Source organism: Manacus candei, unplaced genomic scaffold (genome assembly GCF_025592945.1).
Source record: "Manacus candei isolate 608988 ecotype Guabito, Panama unplaced genomic scaffold, ASM2559294v1 h1tg000015l, whole genome shotgun sequence".
Classification (NCBI taxonomy): Eukaryota; Metazoa; Chordata; class Aves; order Passeriformes; family Pipridae; genus Manacus; species Manacus candei.
This window is the reverse complement of record NW_026138063.1, coordinates 15,923,997-15,945,891: the sequence shown is the minus strand read 5'-3', so window position 1 is coordinate 15,945,891 and position 21,895 is coordinate 15,923,997. Positions and strand designations below refer to the sequence as shown.

Here is a 21,895-nt window from a genome sequence, read left to right as displayed (position 1 = left end):
TCGCCATTTTGGACATGCCCCACGAGCCCTCAGCAGGAAACTCAGTTTCCAGGCATGCCGGGTGCTGCTGGGGTGGCCAGGCACCAGCCAGAGCCCGGCTCAGGAAATGATCCATTAAACTTGGGTGACTTCATGTCACAATCTCACTAAGATGAGGTAATTTTTACCTAGACTTTCTAATATTTTAATCCAAGCATCATTTTTTATTTGGTATTTAAGCTGTTCTGCATTAGGTAAGTCCTGCTGCAAGCCAGTCAGAGATCTTTAGCTTTCACTTAAATAAATAGTGTGAAATCCTATTTCCAGGATGTACTGTGTTCCAGAATGTGCCTGTAAGAAGATACGAAGGGGTTTTTTCTACCAGTTTTCCTTTTATTGGGCCAAATTGTGGAGTTTCTCTTCTCGGAATGAGTTAATAATAAGACAATTCTTTCCAAAGACTGCAATACATTATGCAGGTTGGTCCCACTTCTCTCACTCTCCTTCACTCCAGTGCTCATAGGACAGAAATAGTAGAGCCAGGGGAGATCTTGCATTTCAAAAGGGAATATTTGATGCAATAGGACCAATTTCACTTCCATTCACATAGTAAATTTGAAGCATTTCCAGTGACTCCAGGATATTTTGCCTCTTTTAATGACTTTTAGCTGTTGAATTTGTCTTCCTTTTGTACTATCTCATCCCCTAATGTAAGGTCTTTATAGCAACATAGCTGCTCTGCATTTGAAAACAAAAATAAACTTTTTTTTTTAACTCTAACATTGCCTTTTAATTAACTAAACTTATCCAATTGCTGATCCCAATTAATTATTTCACTTTAGAAGCTACATTTAACTTTAGGAGCACTATTATTTCTCACTGAAACATGATTAGAAGAGTCAGTCCGTTATTTAAATGCTGCTTCCCCAAATATTTTGCAGACTTCACAAGTCCTGTTTCCAAGATCCTCTTTTTGGTTACACAAGTTTTAAAAGCATACAGAAGTCATTACCACATTTTTATTGTTATTATTATTAATTGGATTTGCTTTTGTAGAGTAAGAGTTTGCCTAATTAACAAATTTAAAGTTCTGTAAAGTGTTGTAATTAATAGCAAACTTCCAAACTCTAAATACTCTTGTTATTCTTAAACACTTTGTCAAATCACTCAAAGCAAGTGCAGCTTCCTTGCACAGATGAAGGACACCAGACACAAGGTGTGAGCTTTCCAATATCTTTCTGAAAAAATGTTTAGTGCCTAAGCAACCCAAAAGATACTACCCAAGTAATTCAAGCTGTTTTCTTTGGCAACTGTCACATTTTTTAACATTGAAGTTAACAATAAACATATTTTTTGGCAGAACTTCATCTCATGAAGATGACAAAGCTGGATAGGATGGCATGATCTCAACTTTATGCCATATAAATGTGTCAGAGGCAATACCCAAGTTAGAGATTTCCAGTTCCCATGGCAGGGTGTGCACTTTGGAGTCTTGGTATCAGGGAGCCACAGAGTGGGCATTGCTTGGGAAGGACACAGTCAGGCTGGGTCTCCAGTACCACATCGAGCCATGGGATGCAGGCAAGGGTAGGTAGGGGCAGCATCAGAGCATCAGCAGTTTGCAAATGCTGACAGCAGAAACATAGGTTTTGAGGGGACTCAATCATTTGCAGGGTTCAGAGACTATTGAGAAGCATTTTAAATTTGCAGCTGCTGGCAGATATACTCCCTTTGATAGGTACAGCAGCATCTAAAGATCTGGCTCTTTACCTGGGAGCTGCCTCAAGCATGGTCACTGTCAAAGCAGCAGCAATTCAACAGTAGGGATTTCATTAAAATACTGGCAAAATGCAGACCATGTTGTCTCCAAAGGTCCTTGATTTCTTTTCAGTATTGAGTTTTGGTAATTTGAAAGGGAAATTTATTTACATACTTGCTTAGCATATAATCCCTAATGTTATTTAAGTAATCATTTCCATTCTGACTGTGTAGGTGCATTGAGATTGAGTGCAGCTCCACCAAAGGTGGTTCAGCTGAGGCCACTTCTGCTCACAGTGCATCTGGCTCATCATCCCCTTCACAGGTGTTTTAAAATGGCATCAGGAGATGCTATAACCTGAGGCAATGTGGTGTTAATGATTTGTGAAATTGAGGCAGCAGTAAGTATCCCGGGTAAGCAGGATAATTCAGGTTCAGATATACCATATTTTCCCACTTATCCAGGCTGGGCTTGCCAGAGATAATGAAGTCCTGATTTCCAATTTGCTTGAGAAGCTCTTGCTGAGGTTCCCATAGTGACCAGGTCTCTTTAATGACCTTTAATGCCAGAAGAGGTTGTGTTTCTGATTCCCTTCTCAGCTATAACTACTCCACCGCCTTCCCCGAGTACCAGGACAGCTACTTCTCTTCCTCTTCCAAAAGTAACTTGGATTTTGAAGGTGCCTGGACTAAATAAAAGCATGCAATGCACAGGTAGTGACCTATTTGGCCATATTAATGTGATATCCCTTTTTTCTTGTCACCTGGTGGCCTCATCTTTAGAAAGGCAAATATTTGGTCTCACTTCTCCTTCCTTTGTGATGGCACTGTACTGGTCCTGCTCACAGCAGCAGTAAAAATAAAGCACTAAAGCCACGTTAGGTCAATAAAAGCAGAAGGGAGGTTACTGCAGAGGTCTTGCATGGATTTAAAGGGGTGCAACACTTCCGCGAAGGACAAAATATATGATACTAAAAGGGCAAGCAAGTTTTACTCTTAGTATTCCCGTCACCTCTGCCAGGCAGCCCCTCCATCGCTCCGGCAGGAGCCTGGGTGAGCGAGGGGAGCGGGCACGTCAGCTCCCAGCAAACACAAAGTCGGTCTTTTGGAGATGCCAGCCCCCTCAGAGCAGTAACGACCATGCCGCTTTTTTCCTAACCAGCACCAGGAAAGGACGGACGGATGTGTGGATTTTGGCAGTGGCCGCGCTGCGGGGGCTGCGGCGGCACCGGCTCCCCGGGCGAAGGCGGCCCCTTGGCTCCACGCCCCGGCGGCCTCTCGCCAGCCGGCAGGAAGAACTGGGCTGCGGGGAATTCAGGCCATCTGAATCTGGGCCACAGAGGCAGGAAAAAAGAGCCTGGAAAGAGCAGGAGGAGGGGATGCAGCCGGTCTCCAGCCCCCGGGAGAGACAGGGGCACGGGGGCGTGGGGAGGGACAGGGCAGGGCGGGCACGGGGAGAAATGTTGAGTGTCACCAGTCTCCCGCTGTGGTGCCAGGTGAGGGTGAGCAACCCAGGGTACAGGGAGGAAATGGGACTTTAAGGAGAGAGGCAGCACGGATGAGGAAGGGGGAAAACCCGAGGTTCAGGGAGTGCTCCCACTGTGTCAGCAGTGACACAGCTGCTGGCCAGACACCTCCTTGCAGGAACACTGATATTTCCCAGGCAGCCTCTAACAGCAAATCTTGCATTAACATAACCAAAGAAGCTCTAGTCCAGCTCTTAATGCACCAATTAATCTTATAAGCAGCAGAAAAAGACTGGCATAAAATTCTCGTTTTGACATATGCCAGATGCCTACAGCTTTCTCTCCTAGGCCCAGAAGTACTTGAAGCAAGACCCGTTAAGACCCCTGTCAGCCCTGTACACCTTTGACTGTATTGTCTTTATTCGTCAGTTACTCCTGATGATTATTAAATACTTATTTGTCTGTGATAAACAGAAATATGTACCTCCACAAATCTGTACAGAGATCGCAACAACCCTTACACCAGCTTTACACTAAGCTAAATCCATGGCATCTCCATAGCTCCTGTCCATGACACTTTTCTGAGTCGTGCAGATGGGATTCAATGAATTTCATTTAAATTACATCTGATTTTTAACAACATAAACAAGAGAAGAATTATGTCTACACAGAGAAGCTGGTTTTAGAGTGAGCATCGAGGAGAATGAAATTATAAAAAGGAATGAAGAATGCTGAGTGAAAAATAACACTTCAGGCAATTTTATATGCACTGGGTATTTCTGCAGATTAAGAAAATTTACCAAGAAAAGAGACTTTTTACAGTCTCCAATCAAAATTTTTGTTTGCAGAACATCACTACAGCAAGAAGGAGGTTTGGCAATCTGTCATCTAGATTTCACAATTTTCAGCTACTCAAGTTGATCCACTGAAATAGGAAGTTTACTAGAAGCCACACTTCCTATTTCAGTGACACATACCCAGTAGTTATTCATAAGCTTAAGGAGGCTGGTCAGCTATGTGGCAATCTGGGAGATATTTCTCCTTCCCCCACTTGCGCACAGGAAGGTAAAGAGCCACTGCTACAGCAGCCCAAATTCTCCTGGAAGCAGCTATGCATTCAAACATTGTTTGAGGGCTAAAACCAGATAATTTTTGAATTACACTGCTGAGATGTTCCTGGCAGAGTGTGTAACAGCACCAGTGTCATCTGCTTAATGTAGTCACTGTCCCCCACAACCAACAACTGCTACCAATAAAATCCTAATGGTTGAGTACATCCAGGCACATAAAGGTGCAGAAAACCAAAACCACTGTAGGACAGGAGACACATATTCTCTGTTCTCCAGTGGTTGTCCACTGTAGAATGTGAGACAGAGAATAGAGCAGAGTTCAGGGGTAAAAACATGCTCCAATTCACCAGAATTCCAGTTAAGAAAAGGCAGACAGGTAGCTGGGAAGGGCCACCTTCTTGGTCCCCAGCCTGGGCACTGCACCAATTATCAAGAAGATTCTTAACACATCTGCTGTTGGGTGGGTGTGAACTGATTTTCTGCCAAATACCCATGCAGGTTGTAAATAGAGATTTACAAATCATCCAGAAATGCACAAGAATTACCCTTTCGTGTACAGTAATTTAGTGGGACCTGAGTCCTTTCTAAGTTTTTGGGAACCAGAGTGAATGCAGAGAGCCCTCACTGAAGGTATAAGGCTGACGCCATCAATATTTCACCTAAGATTTTATGAAGTCTTAAACATGTAAAATGTCTTCAACCCTAGAAGAGGCAAAAATACATAACAGAAAGTTAACAAAGCTCAAAAGTTCTTCATTAAGCTCGTGCTTAAATTTAACCAGGAGCAGTCCCCAGCACGGCAATGCAGCTGGACTTACATGCTTTGCTCAGAGCCCTGCAGGAGCTTATTTCAAGCCACAAGCAAGAGATGGTTAAATTGCTGGACCTGTGTCAGTCAGAGGGACCCTTGATGGGTCTCTCACATAAAATGCCAATGCCACATAAAGCAGTTTTTGTGCAAGTAACATATCTATGAGTAATTATGAAATTAATTATTATGAGATAGAATTTGCACTTGTTCTTTCAAAAAGCATTGTCTTTTTAAAGAAATTTAAGGGTTGTGTTCCTCTTTGTTGTGTAACAGAGAATACATCCCTATACTGAGGGAAGGGATTTGCCAACTCTTGCTGCAGAATATTACACAGAAAATTGCAGTCATAAATCACCCTTGACACTGAAGTTTGAAGAAGAGGGATGTAAATCAGAGACAACACATAAACGAAAAAGAGAGAGACAATGAATTCTCAGAAATCTCAAAGCTGACTTGCTTTTGAATAAAGAACACATTTAACCATTGATTTGAAATCTGATATTATTTCTCTGCCCACAGTTTCTGCCCTTCTTGAAAGGTACCGCCAGATGGGAAAAGAGAAGATGACTATATTGCTTATGCAAAATCAGGGCTTCTCGAAAATCAATTGAGAAAACATGCCAGCCCTAATGCCAGGGAAGGGCAGTGGTTTTGTTGGGAATTTTAGTTTTCTCTACAAACAGTAGTCCACTACAGTGATGGAAAATTAGATGGTATTAACTATTTTTTACAGCAATTTTGTGGTTTATTGCATGAAACTTTAAAATGTCATCAAAGCATCACCATATTTGCCATTCAATAATCTATTCCATTCAATAATCTATTCCAAATGGAATCTTTCAAAATTCAGCAACATATATCACTAAGTAAATCACAGCTGTGAGACACTTTTGATTTAAACCTGACGCGTCAGTCAATACTGCTAGCTTACTACCTTATTTTAAATCTCACATGTATTAAAATATAATAGCCCTTCAAAGCTAGCAGGGATTAAAGCATCTCCATGGAATTGTAAAATATTCTCCCCATGGAAATGAAACAAGTGAAAGGCAGAGAAAAACTGATAAATTTTGTATGTAACTCAGTGCTCTAAAAATCTCATCCCATCTTTGTCCTTATCACACACAGACAACACAGGGCACAGGGAAAGAGGGGAGGCAGTGTGCTGAGTACTGGAGATAAAAATAACTGGTCATCATATGGAGAACAATCTCAAGCTCAAATTCACAGCAAGATGAAAATGGAATGGCATTACAGGCACATGCAAAAGCAGATCCATCCTTATTTACATGACATTTTGCCAGTTTCATTTTGACAGACCTTTCTAGCAAATGCCATACAAAGGGAAAACAACTAAAATAAATGTTCAAATTAAATTAATTAGTAGGAGGAACTGGTGTCAGGTACAGATCACAAATAAGACAATACAGGCAGCACATTTTAGGTACAAAATCCTTGAAATAAATTATTTCACATCATGACACTTATTGCCTGGTTGCCTTCTTCACATGACAGATGCAGTATAACAACTCGAACAACCACAGACTGCTCTGTAGAATAAATATCAGTGCCATACCCTGGGATCTACAAACACAGTATTCAGCAAGCTAATACTGATTTCTGCTCCCTGTAACCTATCCATGAGTTGCACTGTTCTCAGGGAGAAAGAATAATAATTGGAACCTTTGTGTTCTCTCTGTCTCAATACAGTATAGAAAATAAGCTGGCTTCTAGGACAGCACAGAAACTGTACACTTGAGCCATTATTTTTTCCAAACCAGAAGTTACAGTTAACCTTCTGGCAGGTGGCTGAGGTAAATGAAGCTTTACCATGCATGAAATTGCCCTCATGGTCCTCATACTCATTAACAAAGTGTTTTCTTGAAGCTTACAGTGGCCAGGTGTGCAGGTGAAAGGGAGTAAGAACAAAGGTTCTCTCTCTCGGTTTCATAGGCTTGACGGCTTAAGACACAAAAAAAATATACTATTATTCTAATTGATATGGTTGTGATCGATCAAAGGTGGACTTGATGATCTTACTAGAGTCCTGGTGGAGCAATGCCATGCTGTGATATTGCTGTCCTGATGCAATACTAGATGCAGTCTTTCATCAACCAAAGCACTTATGAGAAGGGAGGAAGAGATTGAATTAATCAAAGACTTAGAGAGATGGATGAGTCAGGAGAGTGTCATAAGTTCATCCTGTTCTATCTGGCCAAAGAGTTTCAGACACAGGAACTCTCCATTGACCAATTTGCAGCTGTTTTTCCTGCTTGTCTTCAGCTATGATGCCAATGGTTAAGTTTCTCCATAAGATGCCCCAGACCAGCAAGGCAGAATGTACTGCACGAGCAAAGGGATAAAGCAAAGGATGGTGAGATACATTACAGCAATGATCACATAACCAACCATTACAATTGAGGGTGAGAACAAAGTATTCTGTTGACAAACTAATTGCTATTGCAGCTTCTACATGCCAAAATAATATAAATTGCATTAGGCTATTTTCTCTTTCCACAGAAGCTACAGGTATTTTTGTTACCTTGTGCAATCTGTATCTGGTTTCTAGGCTCAGACTCCAGGCAGATTTACTTCACATTACTTCAAACCCACATAAGTGAATAAAGAACTGCAGTGAAGATCAGAACAGTCACACTCTGCTTTCCTTGAGCGGTGCTGGACTGATATCAATGTATAGGCACATGCAAACTTGCTCGTATGGAAACATGAATGGAATTCAAAGTTTAAGACACTGCAGATTCAGATTATTGTTCATGTGTATACTACTCCCAGGAGACAGAAGAGAAGTCCCAGCTGGCTTCATAAGAGATCTCTGTTCTGTTGCAAGGAGCTACTCTGACAGGAAGTAGACCAGTCCACACAAAAAGAAATAAGTCAAAATTTTGCAGTGAAGGACATCTCCTTGAGAAGATAGCATTGCTTCCAGAGTGATAAACATGATCTCTTCTGGTCTGTGGGATGCTAGCAAAGAGCCTAGGGTCAATGATATAGAGCAGATTTTTTCCCTTAAACTATTCCTGGTCTGTTATTGAAGAAAGCACAGCAGACAAGCTTATTTTCCTAAATGATTAACTTTGCTGCCTTTTCTGCTCTGAGCGTCAGATAAAGAAGTTTATTCAGTTAGCTTATTTATTTACATTCCTTTGCCAAAGATCTCACCAAACAAAGCCTATTTGATGATTTATTCTTTGCTAAAGGGGAAGCTTATTTACAATAATCATCTTATCATAAACTTCTTAAAAGGAGGATTTGAAACTGGAATTCATAATAACAGAGAAATCTGACTTTTCCATGGAGGTCATATTTGTTATACGTTTTGCACTGTAGAAGAAATGAAGCCAGCTGAGCCCAGATGAAGCTGTGGTATAACCCCTTTGAAGTTTTGTTTGTTTTCACTGGGTGACCCATGTTCTGCCGGAAGGGATCACCTTCACCTATTTGGAGCTCTTCCAAAATATGAGGGGGGGAAAAGGATATAAAGGATTCAGATGCTGGGTCCACTAAAGGGACTCTGCAACACAGAAGTTACACAAGAGGGATCACCTCTAATGAAAACAGCAGAAAGAGTCAAGAAGTACAAAGACAACTTCTGAGCGACGCCTCTGCAGTGACCAGCACATCAGCCTGAGAAAGAGCTGGTGGGAGCTGAGAGCACATCACAGTCTGCCCATCTTTGGAACCATCTCCAGCATTTTCAGGGAGCAGCAGTTTTCTGATTGCTTAGGTGTTAGACTCTGGTTGGTCCCATCTCCCTGATGAGATGTTTAAAATGTACACATAAAAGTGTCTCAGAGTCAAATTTGCCTTATGCCAACCCTCCTGACCCCACACAACTACAATGTTTTGGCAGATGCTCAGCCAAAGTCTCAGGGAACAGAAGACAAACATGCAAGGAGGAGATACAGTAGATCAGCTCCCTGTCTCTCATCTGGCACTAGCTGTGTGCCTCACCCCTCTCTCACTACTCCACTGTTCGTGAGAGCATTTCACAAGGCTGATGGATGCTGAGAGATAAAACATATTTTAAACAAAAATTTTGTTTATATTTTCTTATAAAATAAAAGGTAGCTGACAATCACAACCCAGTGCACATCTCTCTCAGTAGGTTTGAAGAGAAGGTTTGGACATACACTGGACTGCCCTGACACTCCCATTTCTTATGTTTGGAACATGAACTCATTAGCTCTTGATAATACACTAATTATTTGGATTATTCATAGCAGGAAACAGTATGGGAGACTAAACCCTTTGCTGAATTAATCTGGCTTTCATCTACTCTCCATGATCAAGGAGGAAGCAGAAGTTCTTACTTCTGCATCCCCTCTAAGGTCAGGAATAAGAGCAGAGTAACACACAAATAGCAATTTCAGCCCAGCCAATACTGAGCAGCACATGAACTGCAGAAATGTGGCAGTAGGGAAACAAAAAAGGGTTCCCAAAACTGGTCACTCAGCAAACACCTGACACAGAAACCAGATTGGAGGCACCCAAAGAGAGGACGGGGCTGGATTTGCTCAGCTGTAAGGAAGGGTCACAGCTCTATCCAATGCAAAGTGCCTGTCTGCTCTGTGAAAGCTGGGTGGTTGTGGGCAACACAAGAAGGGAATCTCAGAGAAATTTTGGACACAGAAGGATTTAGCCACATGAAGGGAAAAAGAAGTTCCCTCTGGCAACACATGTGGGGAGGGGCTCTTCAATTCCCCTCAGCCATCCCCACAAAGGATAATATTCAGAGGTGTTGAGTTTATTCCTCATCAGGTGTCTACTGCTATCAAAGGAGAAAATATACATCTTCAGGAATGTCATATCTGGCCACACTCAGGGATGTTCTCCTATTTACAGATGGAAGAGGACGAAAAAATAACCAAACTTGGAAAGTACTGGAGTTTAATGACAAGCTCAGAGACTTGGTCCCATCTGCAGGAGGAGCTGGAGGCTGTTAGCCCATTGCTGGGGGCTAACAATCACCCCTTTCTGCATCTGGATGATTTACAAAAAAAATTCCAAAACAACCCATGTGTAGTATATTAACACCAGGTGGTATATGCTATACATCTATATTTGCTTCCTATATAGAACACACCTCATATGGTTTGGAAAAAGGATATGAAATTACCAGTGTCCTTTTTCTGCATTCATGTATATCCTCAGAAGGACATGATCTGGTGTATAAAGACAGTAACCAACTTGTTCTTGCAGCTTCAGAGTTGGGATAAAAAGAGAGGATGGGTTTGTTCCCTCCAGGTCTCAGGGCTGATCCATCTGGCAGGCAGTGCAGCGCTTCACAAATATCTCAGGAGCACATGGATTCAGGCATAGTGCATGCATAACATGCCATCAGGGTTCAATAAAATAAATTGGAAGGAACCAAAGTAATTTTCAAAGTACAATTCATAGGAAGCACAGGATGATTTACAGAAGCTAGAGGCTTCAAGCAGACAGGAAAATATCTCCTCACTTATCTTTCAGGTCAGTCAATTGAGAGAAATATAGGCTGGTTGAGAATCACTATCAAGGTGTGATTTGTATGCAGAAAGGCTGCTGCTCATTGCAACATCTCTCTTGTAAAATATGGACCATGAATATGTATATTCCCTAGAATAACAGAGTTGCTCGTTTCCCTACTTTGTATAGATTTGCAAGCCAATACTTTATGACTGCAAAGGCCAAAACCTCAGAAGAATGAGTTTTCCTCTTCCTCTGATTAACAAATCAATTACAACATCAGTGTATTTGCCCCTTTTCCACTCAAGTTAAAAAAATTGGTACAGGGTATAGCTTGTTTTTGGCCCTTCTCTGTAAAGGGTTCTCAAAATATTCCTAAAAGTTACAGTAAATAAAAGTTTCAATAACAGAATAAAACAGCAGCAAAAATCTGTACCAATGAAAAAAGCTCATCTGACAGCCACCAGGTACAAATGTACAACCTCTGTCATGGAAAACTGTGCCTGAAAAACAAATCTAGTTTAGATTTAGGTCTCTTTCTAGCAATTATCTTGGACCAACATTGTTAAAAGCCCGTGGCAGCAGATACAGGGTGTCAGAAAAGGTATTCTGGATTTCTGAGAAGCATTTGGCATTTCCTTAATTCTAACAGAACACGGTGTTACTAACCTGGATATTCACCATCGAGGACTGCACCTCTGCTCCGGAGCTCCATTTGTCTCACTTTCGAGAGATTACATTGATAACAAAACCCATATTTCCCTTTTCAAATTAACAGCTGGAATATCTTATTTTGGCATTATTTATAGCACATGTCCTTTCAAATTTATAGACAACACTTCCCTTTGAAATGAAGAAAAACAAAGAAACAGCTGTAATCTTCACTGATTAACGTTTATTCGGTATTTTCTGAAATGAGCAAGAATTTAAGACGCCCATAAGCAATCAAATACAGCCACAAAAACCCCATACTGATCCTAAATAAGAAGCACTATGAGAAATACACAATATTTCATGAAACAATACTGTACATCAACAACCTTTAGGAAACAAACAACTTAAACCATATGCTTAGTTTACTCACAATATAAAAAACTTTAACCTTTAAAGAAAAATATAGATTCAGTCCAATTGTAGGATCCAATCCCATGCCCACTGAAGTCAATGGAAGTTCTCTCATTGATTTCAATGTTTAAAGGATCATGCCCTTACTTTGCCTCAAGAGGCACTTTAATTATTATACAAGGCCTAGCCTGAATAACTATTACAAAAATGTCAAACATCAACTCAAGAGTATGTTTTAGCAACTTTCAGGAAATAATGGAGAAATAGGTTATCTATCCATGCATGGAATAAGGCAAAAGCTAATTCATTCAGATTAGGAATAATAATTTTTACTAGTTTCTTTTTCACAACACAAACATTTTAGACTTTTTTAATTAATGGATATATTATATATCATATTATGCTTCACATTTTTCCTACCTCTACTGAGAAAGCTGCCACTGACATGTCATAAAGAACTCCTCGTTAATTATTGTTTTCTGTTCCGTAACAACCACAAGAAACTCATCTGGGTTTAGTAATAGTGTCTACCAAGAAAAAAGCACACACTATCGTAAGCTTATAGTTTATAGAGCTCAAGGTACATTAAAATGTAAATCATGAAGTTCACAAATTCTGTTTTAAAATATTTTTCCAAACTAAAAGCTGCAGAAAATTGGTTCTTAAATATTCTACAGAAAATTCTGAAGCATCTAATGGTTTAAATTACTTATGCTTTCTTCTTAAAAATATTTAAATTAGGTTAGTAGCCCATCCTTTTGAAAAATAATCCAAAAAAGATACACTAGATTACAAATCTTTTGTCTTAATCAGTGTAACCAAAGGTTTGTCATCTGGGCTGTAATCTTCATAAGCAATGGGGGTTGCATCATACATTGCAGGTCGGGATTTCTTGCCAAACCTGGAAACAAAAGAAAACTTCTGGTGACAAACAGAAGTATTAATGAGTTCATGGCAACAACAGACTGAGTTATGGAATGTGATCAGAAACAAAGTCAGAGAGCTTAGATAAACCCTAAATTGCATTGCAACATGCCAGAAGTACAGAAGTTTAAATATCTGAACTGTGACTCTTGAAACATATGTATGAAATAAAAAAATTATAAATCTTCTTGCAATCAAGAGACAGATTCCATATCAAAGGCTACAGGAACTCTGCTGTGGAATTCTGCAGTATCAGAATATGGGAAGACTGTAGAAGACGAGAGGGCAGAATTTTATTTTCGAGCCTGCTTTGACAACCAATATTAAGGTCAGATCATAAACATTTACAAAAGGTAAATAATAGACAGCTATGTAACATGCATTTGGAAAGGCAGTAGCTGTGTACTGAATTGAGTTATAAAGCTTTAGGCAAGGCATTTGAAAAATTCATTTTAAGTCTTTGCTCACCAGACATCCACTTGAGAAGGACACTCAAATTATCAATGTGCTGCACACTGGTTGCAACACTGGCCATATTAATGGCAATTAGGGTGTTACAATGCCACATAAACATACTGATCTAGCAAAGGTTCACAAGCAACAGAATCACATGAGCAGCATCCTGGGCAGCCATCCCTGCTAAGAACCAGCTGTATCTGCCTGTGCTGAGAACTCTCAGGCTTTGTCTTTGTGGACCCAGTGCTGGCATGTCCAGGACCCTTTTAGAAGACTTTGCACTGCATGGAGAGTGTTTCACCCCTCTGATCATTTATTAAGATATAAAAATAGTGCTAAAAATGCAATGCCAAAGTGGAAAAAGTACTAAAGTGTTCTGGTTACAATTACAGGAGTTTTAAATAACAAAACAAACAAACAAAAAATTCACAGAAAGATGAGGCAAAAAATGGTCAAGTATTTAGTAACACAGAAAGAGAAAGACTTATTTATACAGCCATCCACACCAAGGATTTTTATCCGTTTATATACTATTTTAAGTCTGTATTCATTTAAGTTGTGTGCACTGGGAGGTGAGACCCAGAAAAATTCAGATTTTTAGGATAAAATTTAGCCCAAACCAAAATTAACTTGATTTCCTTCCAAGAATTTTACGCAACTTCCTGACTTCCAATTTCATTCTTGAGTGTTTTCAGTGATCTAGAATTGCTGACAAAACTGAAATGGCTGAAAGCATTATGATATATATGGTGAACATTTCATCTAAGTACTTCAGCTGTCAATAAGGCCACACTAGATACATTCCCATACATGAATGTCTGCCTTCTATAGTTTGTTGGAATAAATACACACAGAGCACATTTTCTCATCAGCATCACGGTGGATAAACCTGATTTTTGGTAAATGAGATAAAATTTCAAGAATTGAATGAAGGAATCAAGTAATGGCACCTTACTAAATCAGAGGCAGCACTGAATTCTGAATCACCCTTTTTCACCATCATTTTCAAGGATTTAAAAGAAATATAGCTTTGCAGAGATACAAATGATGATGAGCATTCTCCAGAGATGTAAGTCACATTTTGACAGGTAGAGAACACATGGCTCATTGCACACAGTGAAGTAGTACAAAATTTATTCTCTTGTGCAGGTCAGGGTTGACATGTGACCCTAATTAGAAAAGGCTGAGAAAAGACCACAGCACATGTGCAAGTAGTTTGTGGCCTGGTTGAGCCACCGAGCTGGTCGACCACACTGCCTTGATCAGGTGGTTCAGAAGTCAGTTCCTGCTCACAACAGTAAACGGAGTTAACACAAACCTCAGAGGTTTATGTTAAAGACAGAATTGTTAAATGAGAAATCTTCATTCAGTGGGTGTGTGTCTGGTAGGACTGCACAACAATGCTTTGCTATCATTTAATTGATGGCATAAAAGAACACATAAAACAATTACCGGCACGATCTGCTAGAGGCAATGATTTAAGGGGTAATAAAAAGTGAAAAGGGGCAGGTCCCTGCTACAAAGTGTGCTGGATCAATCCATCACCTGCTTACAATGAATGCACATACAAATAAGTGAATAAAGATTTCTTCCAGGGCAATCAAACATAAGATTATACATCTAACAAAGGGTATAACACCGTGTGGGGATATCTCAATCCTAGTAAGCACTGGGTCTGGAAAAAGACTGGAAGAACAAAATGGATAATCATTCTGACACTAGCTTTAGTGCCATACTGTGTCTGAGGAACAATTGTGTGCTTGGATCAGTAAACAGAGTAGCAGTAGCACTAGGGAAGTTCTACAGCCTCTACATTTAGATTTGCTGCATCTATTCATGGGAGATGATGGTGTTCCAATATGTACAACAGAGATACTGAAATGAGAATTAGAAAATATATTTTGCAATGAAGCATTGAATAAGAGCAACCTGTGTAGCTTGAGAGAGACCAAGGGTTCCCTGACAATAATGAGGACAGTATACATTCCCTGTAGGAATTCTTCTTGGCACAGGTAGCTCTGTGTGTGTGCGTGTGTGAAATCTGCTTCACATACAGAATGGTCTCGCCCCTCCTCTTCCTTAGAAGGCCATTTCAAGAGATGGCTAATCATAGAGAGTCATTAACCTCAGCAACCCCTTCAAGTAGAAGACTTTTGAGAACACTGGACAGCTGAACCCTGACGAAATGGTGTCTTCCAAATTCTATGGGCCAGGCTGGGGTTCTAAGTTTCCCCAGAAATAGAAGGAAGAAACCACACGTTGCTACTCTGTTTAAAGCCAGCAACTGGTAAAAGGAGTCCATAAATAAAGTTTAAACAAGAGAAATAAAAAAAGAGAGACTAGAATTTAAAAAAAAAAAAAAAAAAGAAAAGAAAGAAGAAAAGAGCATACATAGAGGAGGAAAGGGATTCTTTTCACCTCCTCAGGAAGAGAATGATTTATTTCCTCTGAATTTTTCAGAGAAAAGGTCAGGTGTGTAACTGGTATTGTGTCTTGCTTAGAACAACTGAGCTATAACCCTAGAGTTCCCACAAAATTAATTGTGGCTGAGGATGTATATAAGCAATTGGCAGGTGATGTGGAGACCAGAGTACTTGTGCATGTGATAATACTTTCACAAACAGGTAGCTGACTGAAACCTGTCAGGAAATGGGAAATGAGCCCGTACTGATGTTCATCAGATTCAGAAAGCTTTGGACATTGCAGTTTAACACAGGAATGGGGAGAATGTGGAATGTGCAGTGGAGAGGAGCCGGCCCTGCTGTGACAGGACAACCTAATCAGAGTCTGACAAACCAGACTCTTCAACTCACACATGGGCGGAACAGGACAGGATGTGAAAGTAAAAATTTAAGAAACTACTCTGTAAGCAGTGCGTGAAGGCTACTGCAAATGGCATCTGGGCACACATGAAATGTACTGTAGAACAGTCTGTAACCAGATAATTTGTGAACTCATTGTTAATGTTTTCTAAAGTGCATGATTCAGTTTCAGTAACAGATCTTGGTTCCAATTCAATGAAGTCTTATGGCTACTGAAGCCAGTGGTCAACTATTTCATTACACTGTTAGCTTCTTGCTTTAAAATGTATAAACTTTAACATAAAAGCCATATTTCTTTACTGCCCAAATAATGAATGTGAAAGACAGCTGTGCTTCACCAGGTTAGAAAACTGTCTAGTTCTGACCTGCTAATTCTAGGAACATTCACTAGAAGTAGATGTTTATTAGTAATGAACCTCGAGCACATTTTTTTTTCTTACAGCAGGTACTGGATTAGTAAATATCAAATTATAAAAAAAAAAAAATTAAGAAAAAATGCTGAAAAAATGAAGAAATAATTTTAAAATAACTTATTTAATATGCAACAGGCATCCACACTCCCTGGACACCTATTGACTTTAACAGAAACCTCATGTTTAAAGAAAATAATCTATTCACTTTTCCTTAGGCCTCCATTTTCCGAAATTACTAATATGTTTGGGTATCTAACTGTGAAAGGGAATTATTTCCAGAAAATGCTGAATTTTCTATTATTTGAAAGTAGATCTTTTAGATACAGCAATTCTGAAAGTTCAGATCTTGGTATTTATATACGTAGATTTAAGAGTTTATGCAAAAACAACTATAAAGTTGTGCTCCTTTTCCTGGATTGAATTTACCAAAGCAGTGGTTTATATCTTTCTGAAACCAAAATAAACACAACAATCTTCACACTAAACCTCTGTGAATTATCTGACTTGGCAGCTCTATCTTGGATTTTTATAAGACATCCATTCTCTGAGAGACACAGAGAATTATTTGGAATGAAAACTTTTATTTTCATTTGCATTAAGTAGAAACACCTTTTCCAAGATAGGGAAACCATTTATTGACAATAATGTAATTTCTAACTGCATAATAAAAAACTCATCAGGAATCTATCCCAGTCCAAGAACTTCTTCAAAGTTTATTTTACCATGATGATAACTTGGGGTTTTTTAAACTTTTGCCTTCAGTAATAAGCAGAGTTTCATTCACAGTAATCTAGACAGTAGTGATAAAGACTTGAACTAATCCAGCTTCCAAGATTAGAAAGGTTTCCTACAGGAAATCTTTGATCATTTTCATTATCTGCCAGTGAAACTGTAAAAGGCAAGACAAATTCTGACTGAAAAGAGCCTGCCTTGCTGGTACACTTTTCCTTGGTACCCTTAGATAGAAAGCTGACAAATTTGCTTTAAGAAATAAGTTAAGAAAACTCAAGTTTCTCAGAAGATGAATTCCAGTCCTTGAGGAAGTGCAAAGTACAACTTCAACCAGTAGTAACTCAAGAGGACTGACACACTCATCCCTGCTATAGGAGTAGAGGGAGGTGTTTAATTTCAAAGATGAACAGTATAATTTTGCACCTTGCTCTCCACCCTCAGAGATGTATAGTACATAAATGTAGACATTCAGAAGGCCAAATAATAAAAAAACTCTAAAGCTTTGTATGGGTCATAAAGTCTGTCCTCTCCCAGTACAGTACTAAAGGAAAAAGGGTTTCTCAGGGTGAGTACAATGTGGAGATGCTGAGATTCTACTGGGAAAGACATAAGACTAAGTGGTAGAGGGGACTTCAAGGAAAACTTAAAAGAATACTGATTTTATGGCTGTGTTAAAACAACTATACACATCTTTCTTTTTAAAATATTTACCGACTAATGTATTTTGACAATGAACAAATGTTTTATTGTAAACCTAGTTGGAATACTTTAAAGAGCTACTGCCCAAAGCTGTGCTGTGATTAACTGAGTCCGTGGGAATACCTCATCCATTTCAGGTACCTGACAACTTCAGTGGTGGTGCAATTTAACCTATTTAACTTTCACTGAAACAGCACTGGAGCATTCAGAAACTGAATTACCAGCAGTCACCAACCAATATGCACACATTCCTCCACATCAATGCACAGGAACGTGTCTCCCTCCCTTCTTTTAAGAGCATTTTAATGGTAACACACACAAACACTATGCTGCAATTTGAAGTGATCTTGACAAATCAAAGAAATGGGAAAAAGAAACTACAAAAATGGAAGTTCTACCTTATTGAGAGAGATGTCAAACACAGACAAAACAATACTGACTGGGAAGCAAAATGACACAGAGGATCTTGGGGGCAAGGAAAAATCTGTCACTATTGTAATGCAAATTAAAAAACAATAAAACAAACAGAGAAGAAAGTTTCTTTTTCAGATGTATGAAGAGGAATGCCACAAATAAGATGCAGGAGGTGATTATTCAGTTTGGCGCATGTAAATCTTCAAACAGAGAACAACTTCCAGCTTTAGGGACCCCCCATCAAAATAAAAACGATAAAGACAATCTGGAGTGTGTCCCAGGAAGACAATAAAGAAGCTGGCATGATCCAGGAGGAGATACTGGAAGAATGGGTTAGTTAAGTCCAGGGAAGAAAAAAATTGGTTTGCTTTTTATTATTAAAAAAAGTGGTTGTGGGGGAGCTCATCACCTGATGTACAAGTGATACAAACAGTGATAAATTCTTCTTCACGGCAGCCTGAAGAGCAGTAAGAAAGAAGTAGTGTAGTTCATAGCAAAGAAAATCCAGGTTGGATTTTAAGAAAGCTTTTTTTAACTCTATTCAACTCCTTTGGAGATTTTAAAACACAATTATTGGCATGGAGCTATTTAATGCATATTTAATGCTATATCAGTGCAATGGCTTACACTTCAGCTCTCAAATCCCTTCCAGTTCTACTTCTGTATAATTCTGACACCCAATTTCCTGTCTTGCAAGTGCTCCATTAAAATTAAAAGTTAAAAAATTACTGTCTCTAGGAAAGAAGGTAAGAAAGGCAAAAGGAGTACAAAAATCAGCGAGGTGAAGAGAGTCTCACTAAATAATCTGGTAAATTAGTCACAAAATTCACCATGTCTTTGCTGTCTGATCATATTGCTTGTGTGTATCAGTTAAAGAATCTGACAGGCTAAGAACCTTGCACTTCATCAGTTACACCACATAAATCCAGAATGATTCCCTCTCTCTTCAAGGAGTTCTGCTGTATTATCACACTCCAGATGAGAACAGAATAGGGATCAAACAAGAACTACAAGCAGTGATCCTGTCTTTTCCCAGTGAAGCCGCCCATTCACTCTCTGCCAACAGCAGTCAGATGCACTGGGCATGAACTGAAATTACATATTGCAACAGATTTCTGTTAAATTACCACCCCCAGAACAAACCTGGCATGTCGGATGGAAGCAATTGCACTACTGAATTCACTGTCAATACTCCTACAGTTGTAAAATTCTTCATAGGCTGGTCTGGAAGAGCCCTGGTATTCGATGCGGCTGATGCGACATATTCCCACAATCAGGATGATCAGCATCAGGACAAAGGCTACACACAGGGCCCCGATGATGATGTAGAGGGAGTGACGAGGCATATTTGTTAGACTCTCTGCCATATGCCCAGATTTCCACTGCAGATCTGCCAATAAGAAATAAAAGTTTATTGTTAATTAGTAGTTTATATCCATCCCGCTGAATAGACCTATTTTATGGTATTCATTTTCAATATTGCTGACTTTTGAAGGTAGGGGGATATTTAGTTTCTCAGGCTCTGTTATTGATACATCACCATGCCTAATATGCCACAAATTTGAATAGGGCTATCTTGAACCTTCACTCATCTTTTTTTGCAGATTTTAAGGTCATATGGAAACACCAGTCTAGTTCCATCTCCATCTCCTATATAATCCAAGTCAAAGAAAGTCGTCAAGTTATGCTTGCATTATGTTATTTTATACTGTAGGCTACCTAAAGCAGGCTGGTTTTATGCAAAAGCTTCTAGTAACTCACCAATGCTCTGTGCAGTTTGTTCTAATAGTGAAGACTTCCACTAAAATCTTTTATTTAACCTGTATTAAACATGCTTTGTTTCTAATTTGAAATGCAGGCTTTCGTTATGCCTTTCTCCATCAGAGTTCAGAGGCTTCAAAACCAGCATTTCAAGGACAAAAAGGACATCTCATAAGGTCCCACAATAGTGAGCTCACTAGAGTCTTTTCTCAAGCATAATTTCCCTGAGAGTCTCAAAGCAGACCTTAAAGTAAAGCCACTGTGGAAGAGGCTTCTTGTATTTATGTATTCCAGATTTTTATAAATATTCTTGATCAACAAACTATTGCCTATCAATGCCAAACAGATTTTCTATCAATTGCTTATGTCCTTAGATCTGTTTTTCTCTAGCATGGGTCAATGTATTTTTAATTAACCTGTACTTCCCTCTAGGGTTTGCTTTTGGCAATCTTTTAAGCCTATGGACTCATGAATTATTTCAAACTAGGAACAGAATTGACTCATACTGACTACAGAAATCTGACACTCTGCAAAAGTTATTTCTAGGGGGTGACTGTTCCTTTTTCAAATGTACTTCTGCTTTGCTCTGGTTTAGAAACTCCCTATACTTAATCACAAACACTCTGGGAACAGGGCTACCAAGCATATGCTTTGGGACAGTTAAGATACTCTCAGAAGCCACCTCTCAAGGATGTTGATGATGGCAGATAATTGATTCAAGCACCTGAGCTGAAATCACCAGTTTAGTGTCATCCATGCATAAAATCTCTATCTATAGTGGAAATACAGGGGAATGTATACAGACAGAAAAATAAATCCATTTTAGAGGAAGGTGGTGAGAAAGTTTGAAGCTGTAACATACCCAAGTGATATTCACTTGGGCAGAGTTTGGAGAAATGGTTGCTCTTTGTCACAATAGTAAAGGTTGTCCCAGAGCACTTCTCAGCTTGGGTTGCTTAGACTTTTTGTCCACAAATGTGAGCTGAGCTTACAGGACTGGCTGTTTGTTTGTGTTATCTTCTTCAGAGATCAGTAAAGTTTTGATCAGCCTGAGTCATTCAGTGATTAAATGCTTCTAAATTGCTGTTGCTGCAGTTTGCCCAGTCAGGATATGAGGGAGAGAATACAGCTGCGCTCTGTGCAGTTTGGGAAGAGTTTCTATTTCTGTTCTGCAGCACATTTGTCACAGCCAGTGGCTTCTGTCAGGTTGTCAGACTAGGCCAAATTCAGGTATAATGTGTGCAGATGTATGGCAAGATAGTTTTGATTTAGGTTCCATGTCTTCCATCTCTGGATGACAAAGATGAGAGAAATTTCTTCCTTTTTTCCTCACCACATCAAAATACAAAGATTAAAAGTATATTAGAAAATACTAGAAAGAAAATATGACAGCTCAAAATCACAGTATTTTCAGTTGCTATAGTAATGTTCATAAAATTAAGAATTAGATTTCAATGCACACCACACCGTCTGCACTAGAAATTCTTCATAATGTTAGTTTTCAAGTAACCACATGGTTTGGCATACCTCAGCAATTACATTAATAATTACAAAAGTGGTAAAGGTAATGATATAAATGAATAACCAGCAGGAATTGGAGAATTCATATGAGACATTTGTAAGCATTTTTATAGTGAATGCTTCATTAACCTTTTAGGCAAATGCATGTTGTTGTGAAAGGAAGAATATCCTCTTTATAATTAAGACCAATTTAATTCTATTTAATTGGAATTGCTAACATTGGGAAGGACCATAAATGATATGATATCACAGTTCATTCAGGCAAACGTGTCTAGTTTGTTATATATACAACACTTGAAAATTCAGGAGAGCAGTTTGACAAGAAGATAACCCTGAAATTCTGTTAGGATAGTCACTTCAGGCAGCTAAACCAGCTGGTGGAAAAATGTGGAACTCTTAATAATAGTAAATAGGGTGGTTCTACAAAAAAAGACTAAGTACCAACAGTCTCCTTCATGGCTAGTAATAGAGGATCACAAAAGATAAAATGGGATCTATTTAGGTAAACAACTCCTAAACACCAGTTTTTTCCCCTCTT

At 39.2% G+C, this 21,895-nt stretch overlaps 1 protein-coding gene across 1 annotated transcript in view; it reads right to left on the bottom strand.

Moving 5' to 3' along the window:
• Nucleotides 1–11,425: 11,425 nt before the first annotated feature.
• The window catches only part of DNER (delta/notch like EGF repeat containing), a 119,845-nt gene continuing 109,375 nt past the window's right edge, over nt 11,426–21,895 (bottom strand). The window contains exons 12-13 of the mRNA XM_051781940.1: nt 19,219–19,465; nt 11,426–12,516 (exon numbers count right to left, since the gene is read on the bottom strand). Coding sequence (XP_051637900.1) covers nt 12,405–12,516; nt 19,219–19,465 — 359 coding nt within the window. The 3' untranslated portion in view covers nt 11,426–12,404. The remainder of the gene's footprint in view (nt 12,517–19,218; nt 19,466–21,895) is intronic.